At 44.4% G+C, this 23551-nt stretch overlaps 1 protein-coding gene across 4 annotated transcripts in view; it reads right to left on the reverse strand.

Annotated features, from left to right (window-relative positions):
* Positions 1–18339, reverse strand: part of LOC144683280 (tubby protein homolog) — a 122733-nt gene extending 104394 nt beyond the window's left edge. For 3 of the 4 annotated variants that reach the window (XM_078546226.1, XM_078546225.1, XM_078546224.1), the window contains exon 1: positions 18039–18339. In XM_078546226.1, the coding sequence (XP_078402352.1) occupies positions 18039–18053 (15 nt within the window). In that variant the 5' untranslated portion in view covers positions 18054–18339. The remainder of the gene's footprint in view (positions 1–18038) is intronic. The other variant, XM_078546223.1, reaches the window with a different exon arrangement.
* Between the last annotated feature and the right edge of the window lie 5212 nt (positions 18340–23551).

Below are 23551 nucleotides of genomic sequence, written 5' to 3' on the forward strand. Positions count from 1 at the left end.
CATGGTTATATCATCAGTTGCCTGGACAGTAACTCTGGAATTCCATTTCAATACCTCTCCATCTCTCTTTGCTCCTTTAAGACACCCCTTGAAACCTACCTCCTTCACTAAGCTTTTGGTCAACTGTCCAATATGTCCTTTGTGCCTCATTTTTGTTTTGTAACACTCCTGTGAAGTACACTAAAGATGCTATAACCATACAAGTTTTAGATGTTGTCATTGTTTTTGTTGACAATGCAGGCCATTTGGTCTAACCAGTCTATGCGACATTTATGCTCCACTCAAGACTCCTCCAGTCTTTCCTCATTGAATCCTATCAATCTAACCTTCTATTCGCTTCTTCCTCACATGCTTATCCGACCTCCCCTTAAATGCATCTATACCATTCACCTCAACCACTCCCTGTCATAGCAAGTTCCACATTCTCAGCATTCTCTGGGTAAAATATTTTCTTCTGAATTCCCTATTTGATTTCTTGATGACTATCTTTTATAGGAAGGATGTGATTGCACTGGAGGGGGTGCAGAGGAGATTCACCAGGATATTGCCTGGGATGAAACATTTAAGTTATGAAGAGAGGCTGGATAGACTTGGGTTGTTTTCGTTGGAGCAGAGAAGATTGAGGGGCGACCTGATTGAGGTGTACAAGATTACGAGGGTCATGGACAGAGTTGATGGGGAGCAGCTGATCCCCTTAGTTGAAGGGTCAGTCACAGGGGGACATAAGTTCAAGGTGAGAGGCAGGAGGTTTAGGGGGGATGTGAGGAAAAACTTTTTTACCCAGAGGATGGTGACGGTCTGGAATGTGCTGCCTGGGAGGGTGGTGGAGGCGGGTTGCCTCACATCCTTGAAAAAGTACCAGGATGAGCACTTGGCACGTTCAAGGCTATGGGCCAAGTGCTGGTAAAAAGGATTAGGTAGGTAGGTCAGGTGTTTCTCACGATTCGGTGCAGACTCAATGGGCCGGAGGGCCTCTTCTGCACTGTGTGATTCTATGATTCTGTGATTCTGTGATGGGCTTTAGTTTTGCTCTTTCCCACAAGTCGAGATACTCTCTGTATCCAGTCTATCAAAATGTTTTGTATTTTAAAAATTTTAAAGATCTTGATTAGGTCACCTCACTCACACACCCCAACAGTGCCCCACCAGACCCCAGACTTCTCTTTTCAAGAGAAAAGAGACCCAGTCTGTTCATTCTTGGAGTTCTTGTTCACTTTGGAATCCAAAAGCACAATTCCTAAATTTCTAGATGACACCGAGTTAGAGGGGGAAGTCAACACTGAGAGGACTGCATAAATTAGCAAATGCATTTCAGCATAACTAAATGTGAGGTATTTTTTAAGAAAAGAAAGAAACTAATATATTACTTGGAAAATAAGTATCTAAATGTCATAGAGGAGCAAAGAGAGCTTGGAAGACACACACATAAATTACTAAATGTAACAGCCCAGATTAATAATGACATAAAAAAACATACCAAGCACCAGGGTTTATTTTTCCTGAGATAGAATTGAAACATAGAGAAGTCAGGCTAAACTGGTATCAAACCTTGGTTAGACCACACTTGGAGTACTGTGTACAATTCTGATCACCATATTACAGAAACTCTGCAGAGCACTGGAGAGGGTGCAAAAAAGATTTACAAGGATTACACCAGAACTGCAATGTTATACACATCAGGAAATCATCAATATAAATTGGGAATAACAGTGGTCCTCGTAGGAAACCACTTTCCATGTTCTGCTTTCCATCCCTTCACTCCTACTCTCTGCTTTCTGTCCTGAAGCCAGCTAAGTTATCCATTCTGCTAGTGGTGATGGGTGATCTGATCGAGGTGCTTCAAATGTTAAAAAATTTTGATGGGGAGACTATTTCCTCTTGCAGTTGAATCAAGAACGAGGGGAGATAATCTCAAAATTAGAGCTGGGCCTTTCAGGAGGGAAATCATGAAGGACTTTTATCATCCAAAAGGTAGTGGGAATCTGGGCCAGGATTTTAGGGCCCCTCCCACTCGGCAGGATATTACTGTCCCACCGAACTGAATGGGGATTTATTTGGCTCACTGTGACCACTGGGGGGCGGGGGTGGGGATGCTACATTGGGACTGTAAAATCCTGGCCCTGGAGTTCTGTTCCACAAGAGGCTTCGGAGGTGCTGGGGCAATTGGAACTTTCCAGGTTGAGATTGATAGAGTTCTGATGGATAAGAGTATCAAGGAATATGGAGCAGAGAGATGTCCTATTGGATCGTAATGTTCCTGTATATTTTTGTACTAATTACTTTGTTGGTGATATCCATGTGTGATGAAATGCTCCAAGTGCACAGCATGAATTATCACTGTAGTTACCAACATGACGTATAATTATGGTCACTGAAATGGAACTAAATTCTGCAGAAAGGACAAGTATTAACATGGTCCTGTCTCAGAGCTCTGATGTTGAGGTGACTGACTGCGTGCAGTGTAATGCTGAGAACAGCAGGATTGTTGCCACAGATGGCGCCAACCACATCCCAGATTATTATCAGCTCATAAGAACAGATGGATATAATAAAGTCTTGTTTGGCTCCAATTTTGTTCCCCTTCATCTCCTGAAACCACTGACTATTGAGTACATAGTTGCCCTTTAGTGACTTAACCAGGTGGGCAATCTTCAAGTGATTTACTGCCAGGCGGGAGGTCATTCAGCCCATCTTGCCTGTTAGTCACAAAGCTCAATTCCCTTGTCCTTTCCAATTTTTCATTTTTCTAATTTTTCATTTTCAAATATTTATTGGCTTTCCTCGTGAAAGATATTATGGATTTTGCATTCCATACTATTCCTAGTCCGGCAATCCACTTTTTATCGATCTTCAATGTAAAAGATAATCTCTTAACCTGTCTCTTCATTTTTTTGATGTCGACCTTAAATTTCTGTCCTGTAGTTGCTGAGCAGTGAAAATAGTTGTTTTTTCTGATTTGCTTATGAAAATCCCCTCATAATTTAACACCCCACATTCTCAGTCCATTTTGCTTTATATGCAATTGTTTGGATACACTCCAAAATTATTTCATTCGCTGGAAAAGGCTCTGAGAAATCCTGAGGCATGAAAGGTGTAAAATAAACTTAAGTCTTTCACAAAAATCAAGGCTGACACTCCAGTGCAGTCCTGAGGGAGTGCTGCACTGTCAGAGGTGCTGTCTTTCCAATGAGACTTTAAACCAAGACCCCATCAGTCTGCTCAGGTGGATGTAAAAGATCGCATGGCACTACTTCAAAGAAGAGCCGGGGAGTTATTCCCGGTGTCCAAGCAAATATATAACTCAACCAACATCAGAAAAACAGATTATCTGGTCATGATCACATTCCTGTTTGTGGGAGCTTGCTGTGTGCAAATTAGCTGTGAATTTACAACAGTGGCTAAACTTCTAACATACTGCATTGGCTGAAAAACACTTTGAGGTGTCTAGAAATGTAAGTCTTTCTTTCCTTTACTGTCTCAGGTTTTTGTTGTGTCTGACTGTGGCAGGGAGAACATTTCATGCAACTGAAATCAAATTGCACCACTTTTTAATCAATTAGCCATGTGCATTGCATGTCTGATTGCATTCCTGTGAAGCAAAGTTAAGAGTGCCATATAAATGCAAGTTGTCATTGTTGAGCGAATTCTGATGCACTACTGGTAGTTCTCTGGATAGGCTGGCTTTGGATTTGGTCCCCTAGACAGGACAGAAGCATTAGGGTCCTGGCAGGACAATGAGATTGATTCTTAGAGACAGCAGACTGAGGTATGAGTAAAGGTCAGAATATGAGACCTTGATCTTTGTCGAGGGAAGTGAAATAGTAAAGAGCTTTTCAGGTACAAATTGAATAAAGGGACAAGGGTACGAATTAGATAAAGGGGACAGGGATACAATTTGGATAAAGGGGGCAGAAATACAAATTGATAAAGGGGGCAGGGATACAATTTGGATAAAGGGGGCAGGAATACAAATTGATAAAGGGGGCAGGGATACAATTTGGATAAAGGGGCAGGAATACAAATTGATAAAGGGGGCAGGGATACAATTTGGATAAACGGGGCAGGAATACAAATTGATAAAGGGGACAGGGGTACAATTTGGATAAAGGGGGCAGGAGTACAAATTGATAAGGGGGGAGGAGTACAAATTGATAAAGGGGGCAGGGGTTCAATTTGGAAAAAGGGCTACAAATTGGATAAAGGGGACAAGTGTACAAATTGATAAAGGGGGCAGGGGTACAAATTGATAAAGGGGTCAGGGGTACAAATTGATAAAGGGGGCAGGGGTACAAATTGGATAGAGGGGACAGAATTACAATGAAGCGGCAAAAATGCTGTGATGGGGAGTTTGGGCTGAATTTCTTTCCCTGTCTGAAATTATCTTCTGATCCTTCCGTAATTTGTGTTTTATTACAAGCAATGAAAAGCACCATCAGCATATAAGTCATTTAAACATAGAAGTGCAGTATTCATATAAAAGCTCTTAAAAGAAGACACTGATGAAAGCTTTCCCAGATACTCAGCAAACTTCTCTTCTGAATTATCATTTTCTTTGGCAATTGAAGCAAGATGTTAGAGTTTATAAATGGCAATATTTTGCTTGCGAGGCAGATTTTGCCAACAGTGCCTCTTTTGATGAGAGATGGTTCCCATTTTATTCTCGGAGTTCTCCATCAGTTCCTGCTGACTGTTCTGACTCCACGAGCTGCCTTGTTGTGGTCCCCACATTTTTCTTCCACTTTGATCTTTCCCATAATTTGGTCTGAGTTGGTGCTGGAGATGCTGATTGGAGGGCCTGCTGTTGCTGTCACACTATCGAGAAGCTAAAAACATACTCTGTGCTTGTAGGGAGGGCTAGTTTTAGCAGAATCTGAAAGCTTAAATCAGTCTAAATCTTTTTAAAAGTTGTGCCTTAAACCAAAAGATGTTACACAATGATGTAGTATTCACTAGTGCTGCAAACAGTTAGATGTCTTGTTGCACACTGGGTAGCGCCTTTGCCTCTGAGCCTGAAGCTCTGGGTTTGGGTCTCACTCTGAAACTTGGTAGCCAAAGAAGGCGTGTTCATAACGTGACCAAACAGGTTGAGTATCAACCTGAAAATCCTTCCAACACATGCCAATGACAGGTGGGTAAGGGTGGGAGAGATTCCTAGTCAGCCTTGGAAAGAACATTGGAGCCTCTACCATCACTGTGCATACTCCAGACTGCAACATGGATGTAAAAAGTGCATGTTGTCACAGCAACTCCGACACCCTGAGTGATCTGTGACACCCCACTACCACAAGCAGATATTTCTTGAATGGAAGATTTCATTACTTAGCCCATAGCCCAGCTTCCCACTGACCTTTTTTGAACCTTGCTGCTTCCTTTCACTGCCAGATTTATCTGTTTAGATTTCTAAGATCCTGTTTTTGAAGGTGGGCTGCATCCCTCTTTCAAGAGGGTGTATTTCAGTATAAATCTGAAGTTGGTGTTTCCCTCCTCATAAGGGCTGCACTTTGCCGACAGCCTTTCTCGGGATTGATGTTGCTCTCTGAATGGCTTTTACTTCACTCTAATTTGTTGCCATTATTCCTGCTGTTTGATCTGGAATGCACTGGCTGACAGGGTGCTGGTAGCCCATTCAATAGTAACTTCTAAAGGGAAATTCTACATATGTTCTAAATTCATCCCTGACTCTGCTAATACATTTGCCCCACCATATCAGCTACTCAAAGGTGGAATAGATTGGGAGCAGGCTGTGGAGTGTCAGAAAGCATTTGAAGAAATGAAGAAAGTCTGATCAGTGATGCTGTTTTAACCCACTATGATCCCAAGAAAAAAATTAGTTTTAGCGTGCAGTGCCTCACCACAAGGGTTAGGTGTGGTGTCACCTCAGAGAATGGAAGATGGTGTGGAGAAGGCTGTACCACATGTTCCATGTACTTCAATGCAGTCAGAATGAAGTTACTCACAAGTTGAGAAAGAGGATTTAGTGATCATACATAGTGTTACTAAGTTCCACAAATATTTGTATGGTAGGACGTTCACTTTGTTAACTGACCACCAAGCCCTTATGATCATATTTGGTGAGTACAGTCCCTAGCGGCAGCTTGGCTTCAGAGATAGGTGTTGATTTTGATGGCGCATCAGTACAATATTACTTTATATACTCATGTAAAAGTTGAATTTTTGAGACTAAATTTTTAGGAAAAATGTAAGCCGTCAACTTATACATGAGTAATATTTTCGAGGAGTTGAAAGCATTTCACGCCGGGGCTGATGGAGTGTGCATGACCCGATTGGCGCCATTTTGGAGTGGCCTCTCCCTCTCCCTGAGACTCTCACTCTCCCTCTCTCTCACCGATTCCAGGAAAAACTCTCTCCCTATCTTACTTCTTCCCTGCTCAATTCTCCCACTCGCAGCTCCTCTAATTTGCTTCCTCCCTCTCGCTGCCCCTGTCCTGACCCCTCATTCACAGGGAGGGTTTTGGACAGAAAGCAGTGAGTGGGAGAGTCGGGTAGGGGAAACAGTGAGACAGAGAGAGAGAGTCGGCCTGTGGGAGAGGTGGCGAGTGGCTGGCAAGTAGAAAGAGTTAGGATATTTTGGCCAAAATTCGGGAGTTGACTTTTAAACTAGGTTGACAATTACTTGGGTATATATGGTAAATTTTGTAAATCAGCAAATCATGCTAATGCAGACAGTTTTTCGAGATTTCCCATGAAGACTGATTAATTCCTAGTCATTGCGTTATCTGTGAATTACTTTACATACACAAACGACAGGCCAGTGCCTGCTGGAGAAATTAGTGGAGAAACTCTCAAGGATGTGGTTCTCAGTAAAGTGCTCAATTATATCATGAATGGCTAACCTAAAGAGTGTGATGGTGAGAAATTGTAGGAGCATTTCACACACAGGAATAAACTGAGTGTAGATCAAGGCTGTCTCTTGTGGGGTTTAAGAGTTATTATTCCATCAAGGTTTAGAGGGAGATTGTTAGACGAGCTTCATCAAGAGCCCACAGGGATAATCCCAGTGAAAGCAGTAGCCAGAAGCTATTTTTGGTATTCAAAGCTAGATAGAGATGTTGAAGAGTTGGTGAAAGTTTGTGAAATGTGTCTCAGAATGAGAAATTATCCAACCAGTGGAAGGGAAAGAGTACCTTGTTTTGGTCATTTGCTATAACAAGTGGATAAACGTTGATTCAATGCTCAACACCACAAGTGCCAAAGCTATTGAGGTTTTGAGAAGTTGGTTTGTATTTTGTGGGTTGCCAGAGGTGTTGGTGTCAGTTTGTAATCCACAGTTTACATCAGAAAATTTGAAATATTTCTGAATTAGAATGGAGTCAAACACATTCTAATACACCTTATCACACAGCATTGAATGGTGCTGCAAAAAGGAGTGTACAGATTGTGAAGAGCTCTTTGCAGAGTATTTGTCAGGTGACAGGCTAAGCAGTAATTTCCATGTTTCTCTTTGACCCAGGTGAGACGATTTTCATTCTCTTACAGAATAACCCCACAGTCTACGACAGGCTTCCCACCTTACGGGCTGAATTTTCCTCCCATCGGGGGGGGAAGTTGATGGGCGGGTGTGTGCCGGCGCACTTCCAATCGACGCCCCCAATCGGAAGCGCGGTGCCATTTTACATGGGCGGGCCAATTAAGGGGCTCCCTGTGCGGGTGGGGTAATCCCAAAATTGAGAGTGCGCTCTTCCGCGCGTGTGGACGAAAGAGTGCACTCATCTCCCTGAGGCTAAGTGCTGCCTCAGGGAGATCACCTCTACTTTCAACAATATTAAAAATAGAAAAAAAAAATTCCCTTACATGTTCATAATTTCCATAACAAATTTATTAAAATTTTTAAAACCCTACATGAAACCTCATCGCGCCGGTGGATGAGGTTTCATGTTTTTTCTAGTTGCCGCCGGGGCTCCTGGCCTGCCCGCCAACCTTAAGGTTGGACGGGCAGGTCCATTAATTACTTCAATGACTCTGTCAATGGCCTCAATTGGCCATTGACAGGTTGGCGGGCCCACAGCTGATTCTGCTGCGCCCCCGCCTTCCTGAAAATTTAAATGGGGCGGAGTGACGTCGGGAGTTCCGCCCGAGGTCATCCCACCTCATTTTATGCGTCAGCGAGCGGGCCCCGCCCCTGCTTGCCGACGGTAAAATCCTGCCCTACAAGTTAGTGTCTAAACACACTCCTAGGACAAGGTTTAGTTTCCTTAAGCCTGACATCAATAGCAAAGTGAGAGAAAAACAAGACAAAATGAAGGTGAGTCATGATACAGCAGGCATGAAACTGCGAGAGTTGAGTGCTGGCCAGAAGGTCATGGTGAAAAATGGCCAAGGTGATATGGAGGAGGATGTATCTGGAGTTATTGTAAAGAGACTTGGTGCATTCACATATCTAGTGAAGATTGCAGAGAGACTGTGTCAGTGTGATGTAGATCATCTGCTTGAAAGATGAAATCTGACAAAGGGAGAGGATGGGAAACCTCTTACAGTCTAAATTTCTTCTACAGCCCAAAGTGAAATCCAGAAAGAAAGTGAAAGTCAAAAAGAAACTTAAAGTTTTCTAGTATTACACAATCCACTGATAGGGCAAAGTTACTCGAGGTCTTTGGTTAAGACAAATCAATCCACAGTGCAAACCACAAGGTGGAGTTGGTAGTCAAAGTCAAAGTTCAGAATAGACATAGTTAGAGATGTCCAAGAGAACAGAGTCAAAATAATGGGAATGGAAGGAGATACCCAGACAGCAAGAGAAAGAAGGCAGACAGGTTAATTGTAAACATGTAGCAAGGAAGAAGAAAAAGATGTTCTTTCATTACTTCTTGTCAAATGATGATATTTTTGTTAAATACATACTGGTGTTAAGGAAAATAAAAATTACTCTGGTAGTTTCAGTCATATATATGTTTTCATTGTGATTATAGTAAAAGCAAATGTGCAACCCAACCTGTTAAGTTTTCAGCCATTGTTGATATTGGTTTAGTCATATAGAATCTGGGAAATAAGATACATGTACCATTTGACATTTTAATGTATAAGTTGTTTTTCTCAAGCAGGGAGGGAGTGTAGTATATTGCAAGATCTTAGCATTTTGTTAAATTGCCCTCTCTGCTGGGAAGTGTGAATGAAGTTAATTCAATAATGGCTGTCTGCTGCTGAGCACATGTTAGTCTTACTTAGTACAGTCCACTACAGAGATGGTAGTGCAATGTAGGGTTGACTATTGTGGGAGGGAATCAATTAGTGATTTGCCTTCATGATCAGTGGCCAGTTAGGGGTGGCAGGTGTGATCAAGAGGCAGGAGCTGGATGCTCTAGGCCCCATTTAAAGGGCACCCAACAGCCAGAAGTGTGGTTGCAGCCAGGTAGTCTCATCACTGAGGTTGCAAGTGATCATTGCCTTAACTTGGCAGCCTGTCATGGAAGGACGGTCCCCTGGATGGTTCCCTGGAGGTCACGATAGAGGTGGTGAGAGCTCAGAGGAATGTTCCGGAAAGCAGTAGGAGGAGGTCAGCTAGGCAAACCATGGCTGGAGGGTGCTCAAGAGGTCAGCAGTGGTACTGTGGGGATCAGGACGTGGGTCCAGTACAGGGAATGCTTCAATGATCTTCTGAGGTCTGGGATGGTGAGGAAAATGCAAAGCCCAGCTGGCAGGCATGAAAGTATTAAAAGAGCTGGGTACTGCTGAGCAGGATGGCTCCAAGGCCGGTATTGTCCGGGAAGACTGAGGAAATGTGTGTCCACTCCCACCCCTCACCCGAGGGAAGAGCTCACAGCTTTTGGACAGTCCAATGCCAGAACCAGACCACCTATGAACCCGCCAACAGGGGAGTGTAAAATTTTGCCCTAAGTCTTAACCAGCCATGATTGAAGCTGTCTCTGAACAGGCACACCCAGTGGTGGTGGCCTCACATACTTCATGACCCTGAGAAAGGATGCCAAGCCCACCTCGGCCACAAGGAGACCCTTTCAAGCAGCCTGCCTCCACATCTGCTCCAGCCACAGGGGAGTACTATGTAGGAATACCTGCAAGACGGCAGAGAAATTACATCACATTGGGTTTTATCCGGAAGTAGATTATAAATCTTCTGTTCAATCCATGTAGGTTAATGGAATGAAATGGGTTGAGTTTAATCCCTCACATTTATCATCATTCTTATTCTGAAATTGCCACCTCATCATAAGGTCCTGTCGGAGTCACAACTCTGCATGAGTGTCAACATGTACCGCTGGAGGCATGATGTGTCGGGGAAGCGTATTTGTCATTTCCCTCTTGATACGTGCTGAAAATTCTAAAACAGATGTCTAAATGGCACGAGTTCGCCATAGGATCTGCTGGATCTGCAGAGCCCTGCCATCCAGGTCAGTGTGTTGCCTGTCCACCCCCTCCCCCTCCTCACCATGAGCTCTGGATGACCTTGCAGCAAAGCCTGATGTTCCACATCAACCTCCTCTTCCTCCAATGAGGCAGATCACAGTTCCACGTGGTCCTCCTCCACTTCCACCCCTCTCTACAGGGCCTTGTGCAGACAGCAGGAGACATCACAATATGTGAAAGCTTTGAAGGGGCGTACAGAAGGGCAGCCTCTTCGAACCTATCCTTGGGAGACCATTGGCCTGCTCAGTGCTGATCCTTTGCGCTAAGATGCCAGCAATTGTATCGCTTCTGTGACTTAGTTATGCAGTTTCGCAGAGGTATCAGCAGCCATCTCTTTACAGGGTAGCCCTAGTCCACCAGGAACCATCCACAAAGGCTGTCGGCTGGGATGAAGAGCTGAAGAACCTGCAGCTGCCTCAGGGTGAATGTATCATGAAGAAAATGAAAAGAAAGACTTGCATTTGTATAGCACTTTTCACAACCACCAGATATCAGATTACAGCCAATGAAGTACTTTTGATGTGTGGTCACTGTTATAATGTAGGAAACGCAGCTGCAAATTTGTGCTCAGCAAACTCTCACCAGCAGCAATGGTGGCCACAAGAGCAGCTGATCATGCCATACTGATGAGGGAAACCTGCCATTGAGGCAAACTCCATGGGCTGAATTTTCTGGCTGGCCTGTGGGTGACGGGGCCTACACATCAGCGCTTAAAATGTCACGCGCTGACATCACACGAGCGTCCCGACATCAGTGCACGGCATCGCGATGTTTAGGTCGGCGGGCGCGCTATGCAGCGCGACGCACGCCCGCCATTAATTAAAGGCCTTGTTAAGTCCCTTAAGTCAGCAATCGACACCGATTTTGAGGGGCCCGTGCGAAGTTCAGCTCGGCGCACGGGCCCAACGGGCAGGCGGGTAAGTGAATTTTTAACAAACCTCATCCACTGGCGGGATGAGGTTTGATTTCGGATTTTAAAAAGTTTAATAAAGTTCTTGTGTACTTTATTAACATATCCCATCTCGTATAACATTTTCACATGAGGGGCACATGTTAATGGTTTTTTAATTTTTCTATTTTTCAACTTTCACCACATTTCAGCGCTCTCCCTGAGCACTTTGCCTCAGGGAGATGTGCGCTCTTTCATGCGCATGCGCGAAAGAGCGCACTCTGGCAGTTGGGGAATCCACCCCCCACCCCCCGCCCGCACAGGGAGCGCATAGCGCTTCCCATCGGGCGTCACGCTGGACGGGCCTTAATTGGCCCGCCCACGTAAAATGGCGGCAGGGATCGGCTACCTGCCCGCCACTGAGTCGGTCGGGCCCGCCCGCCCATCAAGGGCAAAATTCAGCCCCACAGCTCTTTGTCCCTGACTGGCTGCCTCTGTGGTGAATGTGATGAAGAACAATGCCCTCTCCAAAAGTGCATCTGTCACCTGAGTGATGCTGCATTTTGTGGCTGAATGTGAGATCCCACACTGGTCTGCTACTGACCCCTGAAAAGTCAAACACTAGGAGGTTCATCCTGAGCATTGACAACTATTGGCAGAGGGTGGACCCTGTCTAAGGTCTTCCTCCAGGAGGACACACAAACCAGCCACCACCTGACTCAAAAGATCCAGCTGTTGGTGGCACAGCTGCTCTGACATGTTCATGAAGCACCAAGGTCTTGGATAGCACCTTCTTTGCCCTCCTGGCCTTTGCCCAGTATCTCCCCATCCCTCAGCATCTCGGATAGCCTGCACTGTTGAGGATGTTGCTCCTCCCCTGGTGTTCCAGGCCACCTCTGGGTAGGTGGCTCCTCGTGACCTGACACACCGTTAATCACAAGCACCTCAGATTTAGAAATTATCTGACAACTTATTGTGACCACAGCTGTCCACAACTCCAGTAACCTCCCTCTCGTTCAGCGCTCTCAATCTGAGAGCTCAGCTTCCTCAATGGAAAGTCTGTGACTATCCATGAGCTCCTCTCTGTATTTCCCTCCTTTTTAACAACCTAATGCATGGCTGCTGCTTACCTCAATGCCTTCCCGCTGCACAGCACCTCATCTGCTTGTACGAGGTTCTGTTACAGTGTGGGACTTGTGCACATTGACAAAATTGCACATATGTGGAAAAGAACCCCTCAGTTGGCTACCTAATGACCTAAATTGATTGCCCTCACTTCCCAGCGGGTAGCCATCCTCCCAGAGATACCGCAACTGGCATGCCACACTCCTGTGCAAAATTATCAGATCACCCACCTCCCACCTTGTCACTGCCTCTGTGGCAAAATTCAGCCCAGTGTGTCTGTAGTAATTATAGTTTTGGGAAAGGTAAGCCTGTAGCTTTAAGAATAATCCTGTGTTGTAAGATCACATGGCCTTTGTAAACCAATGTGTTAGCAGCACGGGGAACCTCTGCAAGAGGATTCTTCTTTAGTTATGGAGTCTGATGTACATCGGTAATTGCTGCTGCTGTCTTGTAAATAAAGTTAAATGTTTCCACTAAGAAAAGTTGTCTGAAGATTAACTCTATAACAAACTGGCGACGAGGATATATCAGATTTGGTGCTGTACCTCACCCAGCAATTGTGAGTATCTAAGTTTGTTAAAAATAAAAGAAGATATACTCATCCGAACTGCTACAGTTTGGCAGAATCGATCCCTTTGAGCTAGCCACAGACAATTGTTCTCAATATATAGGATGTCTTGCGTTCTACTTTCAAGCAAACAAAATCATAGGTGGGGGGGGGGGGGGGGTGGGGGTGGTGCATGGTAAAGAGGAGAGCAATTCTCCTGAGTATTTGTGGCAGGAAGACCTACAGTTCAATTTGAACCTTGACAGCCCCAGCGCTCCAGATTCAAAGACTTTCAGTGAATTAATAGATCTCATTAAGGGACATTTTCAACACAAGCCCTGAGTCACAACGCAGAGGTTTAGGTTCAGTTCACAGAATAGAGCCCTGGGGGAGACAATTGCTACCTACGTGGCAAAATTAAAACAACTAATGGAATATTGTGATTTCGGTGAAACCCTGAATGACATGCTCGGGGATCGTTTAGTAGGTGGCATGCAGGAAGACACCATTCAGCCAAGATTGCTGGCTGAAGTGAATCTTGATTTTAAGAAAGCGTTAGAAATAGCACTGGTGATGGAAAGCGTGAGAAGGGATTCACAAGCAATTCAAGGGGCACAAAATGGCGCCATTCTCCTAGTTGGGTGGGAACAGTCAGTAAAAAGCTGACTCCACTGTGAAGTGGGAAACAGCCCTCGCTAACTGAAAAATGAGAGGAAACAGTTTAGCAACTAAATTCGAAAATAACTTTCATCCAAATGAAACAATCAGCCTTCTAGCGATTGACAGTTTAAAAAAGCAGAATGTTAGTTTTGTCACAGAAGTCGACACATAATGAGACAGTGCAAGATGAGATTTAAACAACAAACAAAGTCCAATGAAGTCCATAGTGTAGAAGAGCCAGGGGTAACCAATTCTGACATTTATTCATTATTCAACATGAAAGTTGGGAAGACAGAAGCAATATTTGTTACAGTGCAAGTGAATGGTAAACCCTTAAAAATGGAAGTAGACACGGGTGCTCCGACCACTGTAGTAAGAGAACACACTTTCAGATATTTAAATAAAGGTGATCAACAATTAAATTTGTAATAAACGTCTGCCACGTTGAAAACGTACACAGGCAAAGAAATCCAAAAGGTATCACCAGAGCAACTGTTCATTATAGACACCAATCGGCACAGCTACCAGTGATGGTATTAAAAGTTAGAGGACCAAGCCTTCCAGGTCGAAATTGGTTGAGGGAAATTAACCTTGATTGGCCAGTGAGATTTCAAAAGGAAGCTGGAAGAGTCCCTGAATTGGAAAAGAAACAAGGCAAGGTACTTCAGGAAGAGCCTGGAGAGTCCAAGGACCGCAACTGGATAAAAAAGGAGTGTGTAAGTATTCAGCAACCTGAAGAAATGAAGACTGCCTTAAGCAACGACATGGAAGAACAGCAGAAGAAACCCAATGAGACTCTGCTGAATGACAGAATTCAAGATGAAGTGAGCGAACTTCACAAAGTAAAGGAAAACCTGTTGAAAGACCTTCAAACACGACAAGGATCCCTCCCATCAAAGTTTGTGCCTCTAAAAAATTATGAAGAGAAACAGGGAGAATTTAAAGTCACTCTGAGCAAACTGAAGAACCAGTTGGCAAAGAAGGTGCAGCAATGTTCAAGTTTCCAGGAGGAAGCCAACAGATATAAGGAGACAGAAGAGCTGAAGAATCAGCTAAATGAAGCTAGGGAGGCTTTGAAAGCAAAAGCCAAAGAACTTTCCAAGATGCGAGTAGATAATGAACTTATGAGTAGCTCATGTACTGAACTGAGACAAGTGGAGGTTGCATCTGTGAGAAGTCTGGCCGAAAGTGAAGTCAAAAAGAAGGCCGATAATAAATTCTGTGGTAGAAAGAAGAAGACACGTAGAAAGAGGATGCAGAGTTACTGATAAGGCACTGGCTTATAAAAAAAATCATACTGTGTGAGATTCAGCATTGCTCAACATCCTGATTTTGCGAATCATTCTAGAACTCTGGATCAGACGCAACCTATGACTGTGCTATTTGTTCACTGAATTACCATAGACAAATGCTGGTCAAACACAAGTCAATCCAGCGATACAAGTGCCAGTTCGCACCATTTGCTTACCCAAGAGTTCCGAAAATGTCTCTACCTTTTTACCAAGTGCTGTCTTCAAACAAGACTAAGCCTAATACTTCCCAGTTTGGAGAGGAAGGTGGAGAAAAGTCAAGGGAACCAAAAGGCGACTCATGATTTGCATAGTCGTGAGTGATTATTTACTGTTGGAGAAGCAGTATATGTAAAGAATTTCAGTGGAAGACCAAAGTGGTTACCTGGTAAAGTAAGCTCTGTGACCGGACCATTGTTGTACCATGTGGAAGTGGAGGGCTGAATCACCCATAAACACATGGATCATTTAAGAAAAAGAGAGATACCCCAACAAAATGATGTTCCACCTGTAGCCATTACTGAACCAGTGCTCCTTGTTGAAGTTACTTAACCAAGGACAGACATGCTCGATGTCTCTGTCGGAGTGGAAGATGCTGAACTGCATGTGCCTAATGAGGTACCTGATGTTAATGTGGTTCCAGGGAATGTATTTCCCACAAAAGAATCTGAAGTCGTGGAGCTGCGACGTTCCACATGGATCAGGAAACCACCTGAAAGACTGAACTTGTAATTTCATAACCTGCGTAAATATTGTAATGTCATGAGATAAATAGCTTTGTAAATACAAAATGTACAGAAAAGTTAAAGGGGGAGGAATGTAGTAATTATAGTTTTGGGAAATGTTGAACTGTAGCTTTAAGAATAATCCTGTGTTGTAAGATCACATGATCTGTGTAAACCAATGTGTTAATAGCGCAGAGAACCTCTACAGGGGAATCCTTCTTTAGTTATGGGGTTTGATGCACACGTGTAGTTAATGCTGCTGTGTTGTAAATAAAGTTAAATGTTTCCACTAAGAAAAGTTGTCTGAAGATCAACTCTATGACAGTCTGAAATTGAAACCATTGCAATCCTAATTTCTCACTTGGATGAGCGCAAAATTAAAATTATTTGGGATTTCATAGGAAATACAGCACAGAAAACTGGCCATTCAGTGTAACCAGTGCTTTTGCTCCTCTTGATCCTCCTCCCATCTTTCCTCATCTAAATTTATCACTGTAGCCTTCTATTCCCTCCTCTGTCTTCTGATGGTCTAGCTTCCCCTTAAATGCATTTGTACTATTCACTTCAACCGCTCCCTGTGGGTAGCGAGTTCTATATTCTCTTCACTCTTTGTGTCGAGAAGTTTCTTCTGAATTCCCTAATGGGTTTCATGGTGATTATCCTATTGTTATATAAAATCAACATTATCAGATAATTTTTCTAGTCTCTTCCCCCAATATTTTTCCCCCAGACTGAGTATATTGATGAAAGGGCAAGAAGAAGGTGTCATTGAGACTGATCTTGTCCAGGTGACGCAGTAGCTGCAGCTTTGGACATTTTAATCCAATCCCTCAACTCAGTGACTCCTCCCGGCCCATAGCCCCTTTCCTTCCATAAAGTTGCTGCTGTTGACTTCATTCAGCAAGAAAGAAGTAAGCAAACCAGACCAAGTACAAGTCAAAATTGTGTTAAAGTTTAACGGGAACTCTCTGCAATTGTTTGTTATTAAAGGGCTTGTGATGGAGGAATTCCCACTTCATTCATCTGTGAATCAGACCACGAGATATGTTTCTGTGTTTTTCCAGACTGTTCAAAATACAAGATTCTGCAGTTGAAAGTAGTTGCAGCCTTTGCGGTCTGCCAAAAGAAATCACAGCTGATACAATCATAGAATGTTACAGCATTGAAAGATGCCATTCAGCCCTTCAAGCCTCTTTGAAAAGACTATCCAATTAGTCCTGCTCCCTGATCTTTCCCATAGCTAGGCAACTGTCTTCCTTTTTAATTCCCTTTTGAAAGTTACTAATGAATCTACCAATGAGCCTTTCATGCAGTGCATTCCAGATCATGACAACTTGATGCAAGAATTATATTTCCTTGTGTTTTTTTTCCGCCAATTATCTTAAATCAGTGCCTTCTATCTTTTTTTTTATGCATTCCTGTGATATGAGTGTCATTGACAAGGCCACTAATTATTGCCTAATGCTAATTGCCCTTGAGAAGGTCACGGTGAGTTACCATCTTGAATACGACTGAGTGGCAGGCCAGCCCATTTCAGAGGACAGTTAAGAGTAAATAATTTTGCTGTGGGTCTGGAGTCACATATAGACCATACTGGGTAAGGATGGCAGGATTCCTCTGCTGAAGGTCATTAGTGAACCAAATGGGTTTTTACAATAATCAAGTCGTTTCATGGTCACTGACACTGATACCAGCCTTTTGAATCCAGATATATTTAGTTGGCTGAATTTAAATTCCCCAGCTGTTGTAGTGGGGTTTGAACTCAGTTTTCCAGATCATTAGTATAGGTTTCTTGTTTGTTAACACAGGAACATAATTACCATGCCCCTGAACCTACTGACAGCGGAGGACTTATCGAAACTCTACCTGTTCTCAGGAGAACAATCCCAGTGTCTCTACCCTCTACACATAACTGAAGTGCCTCATCCCTGATTTAATTCTACCAATTCTCTCACTCGCACCAAGTCCCGTTCGCCTATCGCTCCCATGCTCGCTGACCTACAACGGCTCCTGGTCTGGCAAGCCAGAATTTTAAAAGCCTCATCCATATTTTCAATGCCAGTGCAATAAGCAACCAGTGTCAAAACACTCAAACCCCTTAATTAACTTTGAAAAAAAGAACAGCTTCCCAAAGAAAGAACAGGATCAAGATGGGCATGTCAAAAAGGAAGCGGCAAGGTCATTGAGTAGTTTAAGGGTTAATCATCACAACAGACTAAATCTCAATCTGCTTAGGCACCAAGGAAACGCTAAGTCCTTCAGGCCCAACACGCAGCAACATTATTTTCATTCTGAAACCTTGCAGAGTTGCTCATGTCAATGAAGAACTGGATCCCTCTTTCTAAAACAAACATTATTTCCTCACAAACCTCGCTTTGATTCTTATGAGCTGACCACCCTCCATCTCCCATGCACTTTCTCACCTTCTCCACAGACATCCTTGGCAGCAGACCCCCTCCCCCTGCCAGACGCAGGTGGTTTGGGTTCCGTCAGTCCCTCAGACCAGGTCAACACCGAGATGGTCCACAGTGAACAGTAAAGAAAAAAACAAGGAAAAAAAATAGACAATATTTAAGCTGTCCCTCAGCGGGTGACGAATTAAGAGAGGATCCTCCCGTTAAGAGAGGAACCAGCAAAGGATGCGAGAAAGATAATTGGCCTTGTTCGTAGCATGAGCCTGGTGCCATGTAACCGAGCCCGTCAATCACTCAGAGCAGATTGACTGCTGAGGTAAAGCTCCTCAAGCAAGGAGCTGCCCAGGGTGGGAGGGATGTGCCAGATAAACCTGACTAATCTGTGTACTAATCACATCTAGGAATAGGCACACCCACTCCCCCTGCCTTGACTGTCCAGTGTTGTGTCGGTGAAATGGTGGTTATCTCTTTAACATCATTACATTTGACAGCAGAATGCACCCCCCCAAAAATTGTTGCAGCTTTGGAAACAAATTATGTTGATAAATGATAACTGTTGGTGTCATGCAGGGGAGGCTCTGTATTTTTCAACCTCCAATGATCTCAGTAGCAATCAATATAACATGCATGTGATTTAGGAGGGAATTTTGACTTTGATCAGAAATGTGAAATGCATGATATTGATCAGCTGCCCCTGATACATCTCTCGGTTTTTATTTCTGTTGAATGGGGAAAATGTATAATTGGGTGTTGGGCGGGGGAGACTTGATCTGATATTGCCTGTTTTACATTATATTGTCCAATAACAAAATTATCAAAGTGGTGTGAAGCTTCTTCTGTTCCATGGAGACAATGCGCCATATTCTCCCTATAGAGTCAGTTACAACTCAGAAGGAGGCTTTTCAGCCCATTGAGTCTATGCTGGCTCTCCATGGAGCAATCCAGTCAGTGTCATACTCATGCTTCATCGCTGTAGCCCTGTAAGTTCACTTCTTTCAAACGTCGATCCAACTTCCTTTTGAAATAATTGATTGTTTCTGCTTCCATCACCCTCGTAGGCAGCGAGTTCCAGGTCATTACCACTTGCTGGGTTAAAAAAAGTTCCTCCTTACATTCCCTTTGATCTGCCAGCCCAAAACCTTAAACCTGTGTCCCTAGTCCTTGAACAGCTAATTAACAGGGATAGCTTTTCTTTGTTTACCTTATCTAAATTTGTCATTCTTCATCAAATCTCCACTCAATCTCCTTTGCTCCAGGAGAACCCCAGCTTCTCCAACCTAACCTTGTAATTAAAATTCCCTATCACAGGAAGCATTCTGGTGAATCTCCTCTTCACCCTCTCAAGGAGTCTCACATCCTTCCTAAAGTGTGGTGACCAGAACTGAGTGTAATACTCTAGTTGGGGCCTTCTTTATACGTGTTCAGTATAGCTGCCCTGCTTTGGTACTCGCTGCACTGGATTTTCGGGGAGGGGGCTGGAAGGTCAAGTTGGGAAAGTTTCCGTCCCTCCAGATTTGTCTCCTTTGAAAAGGCCCTGCCCACCATATTTTCTGGTTGGGCAGGCAGGGCTGGGGCAGCATGCCTCAGAGGTGGGCATTTGGCGAGACTGGCAATGCCTGTGTCTGTTTACTGGAACATTGGCCCAGTTTCAATTATGAATATCAGGCCCTCAGACCCTCACCCACCCCATTGCCACCTCATATTCCCCTTGTCCTTCATGTATCCTCCATAGCCACTCACCCAGTATCTACTATCAGCAGAACTCATTAGCCATGTTTGAAGCGGAGATTTAAAATAAAATAAATTTCTAACAATCTAACAGGACTCTTACTCAAACATACTTGCTGCTGAAAAAACTCTTATTCATGAGGCCTATTTGAAAAAATGTAAAACAAGAATGTTCACTCTTTTGAATTGAGTTCCTTAGATTGCATTTCACTGCTTGAAGAAAAATACTTTGTGCCTGAGTTTTCCTTTTGCAAAACACAATTTGCAGTTCTTCAAAACACAGCTTGTATTTGTGTGGCACTTTTAATGAGAACCACACCCTGAAGTGCTTCACAGAGACACAATCCAAGACTGGACTGGACTGAGGCGTTAGCAGGCACTGACCAAAAACATTGGCCAGGGTTTTCCTGCCCTGCTGTGGCGGGATCCGTGCAGGGGATGCGCTTGGCCAGCCAAAAGTTCATTGACTCTAAGCAGGACTGGGTGATCCTGATGGTGGGCGGAGCCGGAAAATCCCACCCTTAGTCAAAGAGGCAGGTTTTAAGGAAGTCTTATAGGAGGAGATAGATGCTGAGAGGTATAGGGGCTTAGGTTGGGAATTCCAAAACTCAGGGCAAGGTCAGCTAAAACCATAGACACCAATAGTAGGGTGATGGGAAACAGAGATACACAAGAGGCTAAAGTCGGTGGAGCGGAGAGACCTGAGGGACTGTATTTTAGGGCTGGTGGATGTTGCTTGGATTGTGAGGGGTGGGGCCATAAAAGGAACGTGAGTTTGTTTAGGATGCAAGGAAAGAGTTAGGTGCGAAAATTTGCCCAGTTGTCTGGCATGCCATTTTCCCGGCACCATTCAGCCCCTGGGCCATTTGCCTAGAGGCGGGATCCATGGCTGAAGGCCTACCCACCCACACTGAAATTTTCCAATCAGCCTGCAGATCTCCCCAGGCATTGGGAACTAGACCATCTGCCTGGAGACAGACTCCTGGAAGCAGGCTGGGGACCCAGTGCTCCAAGCAGGCTTCAAGGCCCTCCTGCCCAAAATGGTGGCCTGGCTGCTGAGGGTATTTTTAAAAAATTTAAAACTTTTAAAATGAGCAGAGAGGGCGCCTTAAAATGGACTCTTTCCCGCTTCCCTGGGCTGCAGGCTGTTGCTCTGCTTTCTGTGCTGGATGGCCTCCTATTGGCCCTCCAGTATCGAGAGCCCACCCACAATATTTAATTGGACAGCAAACCCATCCTCTGGCTTCTAATTGGCCAATTCGGGGAAAATCACTGCCAGATGACTGTTTCCTACACAGTGTGGGTTGTGACCCCCATTTGACCCAAAAAGCAAAATCCTGCCCTGGGAGTCAATGTGGGTCGGTGAACAAAATGTTGATGGGCAAATGGGGTTTGGTGTTGGATTTGGGTTTTGGATGAGCTGAGGCTTATGGAGGGTGGAAGATGGAAGACTAACCAGGAGAGCACCGGAATAGTTAGGACCAATGATAAAGGTGTGATGTGGGCTCCAGGACTGTTGGGGTGGAGTCAAGTCATGTTATGGAGCAGGAAGCAAGCGATGGTGAGGATACGCAAGCCAGAAGCTCAGTTTGGGGTTGACTGGATGCAAGCATTTGGGGAGGGGAATGGAATCGACGACAAGGTGTGAGGTTTGTCACACGAGCGGGGACAATGGCTTCATTCTTCTAGCTCAAGCAAGGCCGGATGTTGGAAAAGCAGCCTGAAAACAGAGGCAATGCTGGTGCTGAGAGATGTGGGCAGGAGTAGATTTTGTGTCTGTGGATGCTTTGAACATGAGCAAATGAAAGGGGATAGGTTTGGACTCAGTTCACTGAGGGTGTCATCTAACCCTTGGTCCCAACCAGTCAACCCATAAAAAAACATTCAAAATTCATTCCAGAACCATAACTTCGTTCAAGAAAGGAAAGAAGTTTAAAATTGAGCTGCCCAAAGCTGAAATACTCTCAGAATACAGAATTTCAGATAAAATAACTCCGTATTTAGAAATGCATTGACCAATCTAGGAGAGGCAGGATGATTGTTGAAGTCTAGCTGTGGTTTGATAATTTAACAAACTTTTTTAAAAAAAGGAACACCAGTTAGGTAGATAGAGTGCATGTATACAGAGCTTCAGTGCAGCACTGGGGGAAATACTGGGTAAGATCTTACCTGCGTCGGGTGGGTGGGGAGCTGGTCGCTGCCCACCCACCATTTTACGTGGGCAGCCCAATTAAGGCCCACCCAGCATGACGCACGGCTGGTAGCACTCAGCGCTACCTGTGTGAGCGGAGGGAGGACGGAGAGCGCAGGAATCTCCCTGAGGCACGGAGATTAAGGATTAATCCTTAATTAATTAAGGATTAAAGATTAAGGCCTCAGGGAGGTTAAGTTGATACTACAAATTTTTAATAAATGACCTGAAAAATTATTTAAACATGTCCCCTCATGTGACAGTATCACATGAGCTGGGACATGTTTGTGCATTTCGCAAATTTTATTTACTTATTTTATTAGACTTTCAGGAAATCTCATCCCGCCCGTGGATGAGGTTTCCTGAGAAACACGAAGGCCGTTTGGGCTCTTCGCCTGCCCGCTAACCTTGAGATTGGGCAGGCAGCGCTGTTAATTAGCTAAATTACTTTCCTAATGGCTTTAATAGGCCTTTGACAGTTCGGAGGGCGCGCAGCCGCCTCCAGCACGTGCCCGATGTCGCTGCGCGTCATTTTGCGCATCGGCGTGTGGGGCCTGGCCCCGCACGCCAACGTCAATATTCTGGCCATGTCTATTGTGAGGCATTAGACCAAGGCCCCATATGAGATCCCATTGCTTTATTTGAAGAAATCTTGGCCAATAGTTTTTTCTTAACCAACATCACTAAAAGTGCCCAGAGGAAGTATACAAAATGGAGTCATGCCATGAGAATCGCTATAGTAAGAGCTTTCAAGTTATAAAGGGGGATCACTGATGATGTATTAGTGCCTTTTGCAGCCGAGCCCACCAGCTTAGCCCCCATGCCGATTTCCACTGCCGCACCTTTGGAGCCCTCAATGGGCACCAGAACCCACCTGCTTTGTTCAAACTTCACATGGAAACCCCAGCTGACCCAGTAAACAAGCCAGGCTTGATTCCTTCTTTGCAGTCAACTCTTAACTGCCCCCTGAAGTGGCAATCTGCTTGTTTATCAAAACCACACCAAGAGGAAGGCAACCCACCACAATCTTCTGAGCGGGCAGCTAGAGATGGGCAATAAATGCCTGTGCCCAGCAACGTGAGAATGAACCAAATAAAAATGAAGATGGTGGATTGGAAATCAGAGATTTTTATCTTTGGTGATTGATAGGTTTTCCTTGGGTAAGGGTGTCAAAGAATTTGGAATTAAGGAGGGTCAGTGATGCTGAGCTACAGATCTGATTGATTGGTGCTGCAGGCTAGAGGGGCTGAGTGGCCTATGTTTCCCTGTGTGTGGCAGGGGATATCCTTGTACAAGAAACAAAGAAAGTTAACATGTAGGTACAGCAAGCAATCAGGAAGACAAACAATATGCCAGTCTTTATTGCAAGGGGACTGGAGCACAAGAAAAGGAAGTCTTGTTACAGTTGTACAGAGCTTTGGTGAGACACATCTGCAGTACTATGTTGAGTTTCAATCTCCCTAACTAAGGAAGAGTATACTTGTCTTGAGGGCTGGGGTGGGGGGTGGGGGGTGGGGGGGTGCAACAAAAATTTACTAGATTGATTTCTGGGATGAGGGGCGGTGGTGGGGTGTGGTCCTATGAGGAGAAATTTGAATTTCTG

Source organism: Cetorhinus maximus, chromosome 8 (genome assembly GCF_964194155.1).
Source record: "Cetorhinus maximus chromosome 8, sCetMax3.hap1.1, whole genome shotgun sequence".
NCBI lineage: Eukaryota > Metazoa > Chordata > Chondrichthyes > Lamniformes > Cetorhinidae > Cetorhinus > Cetorhinus maximus.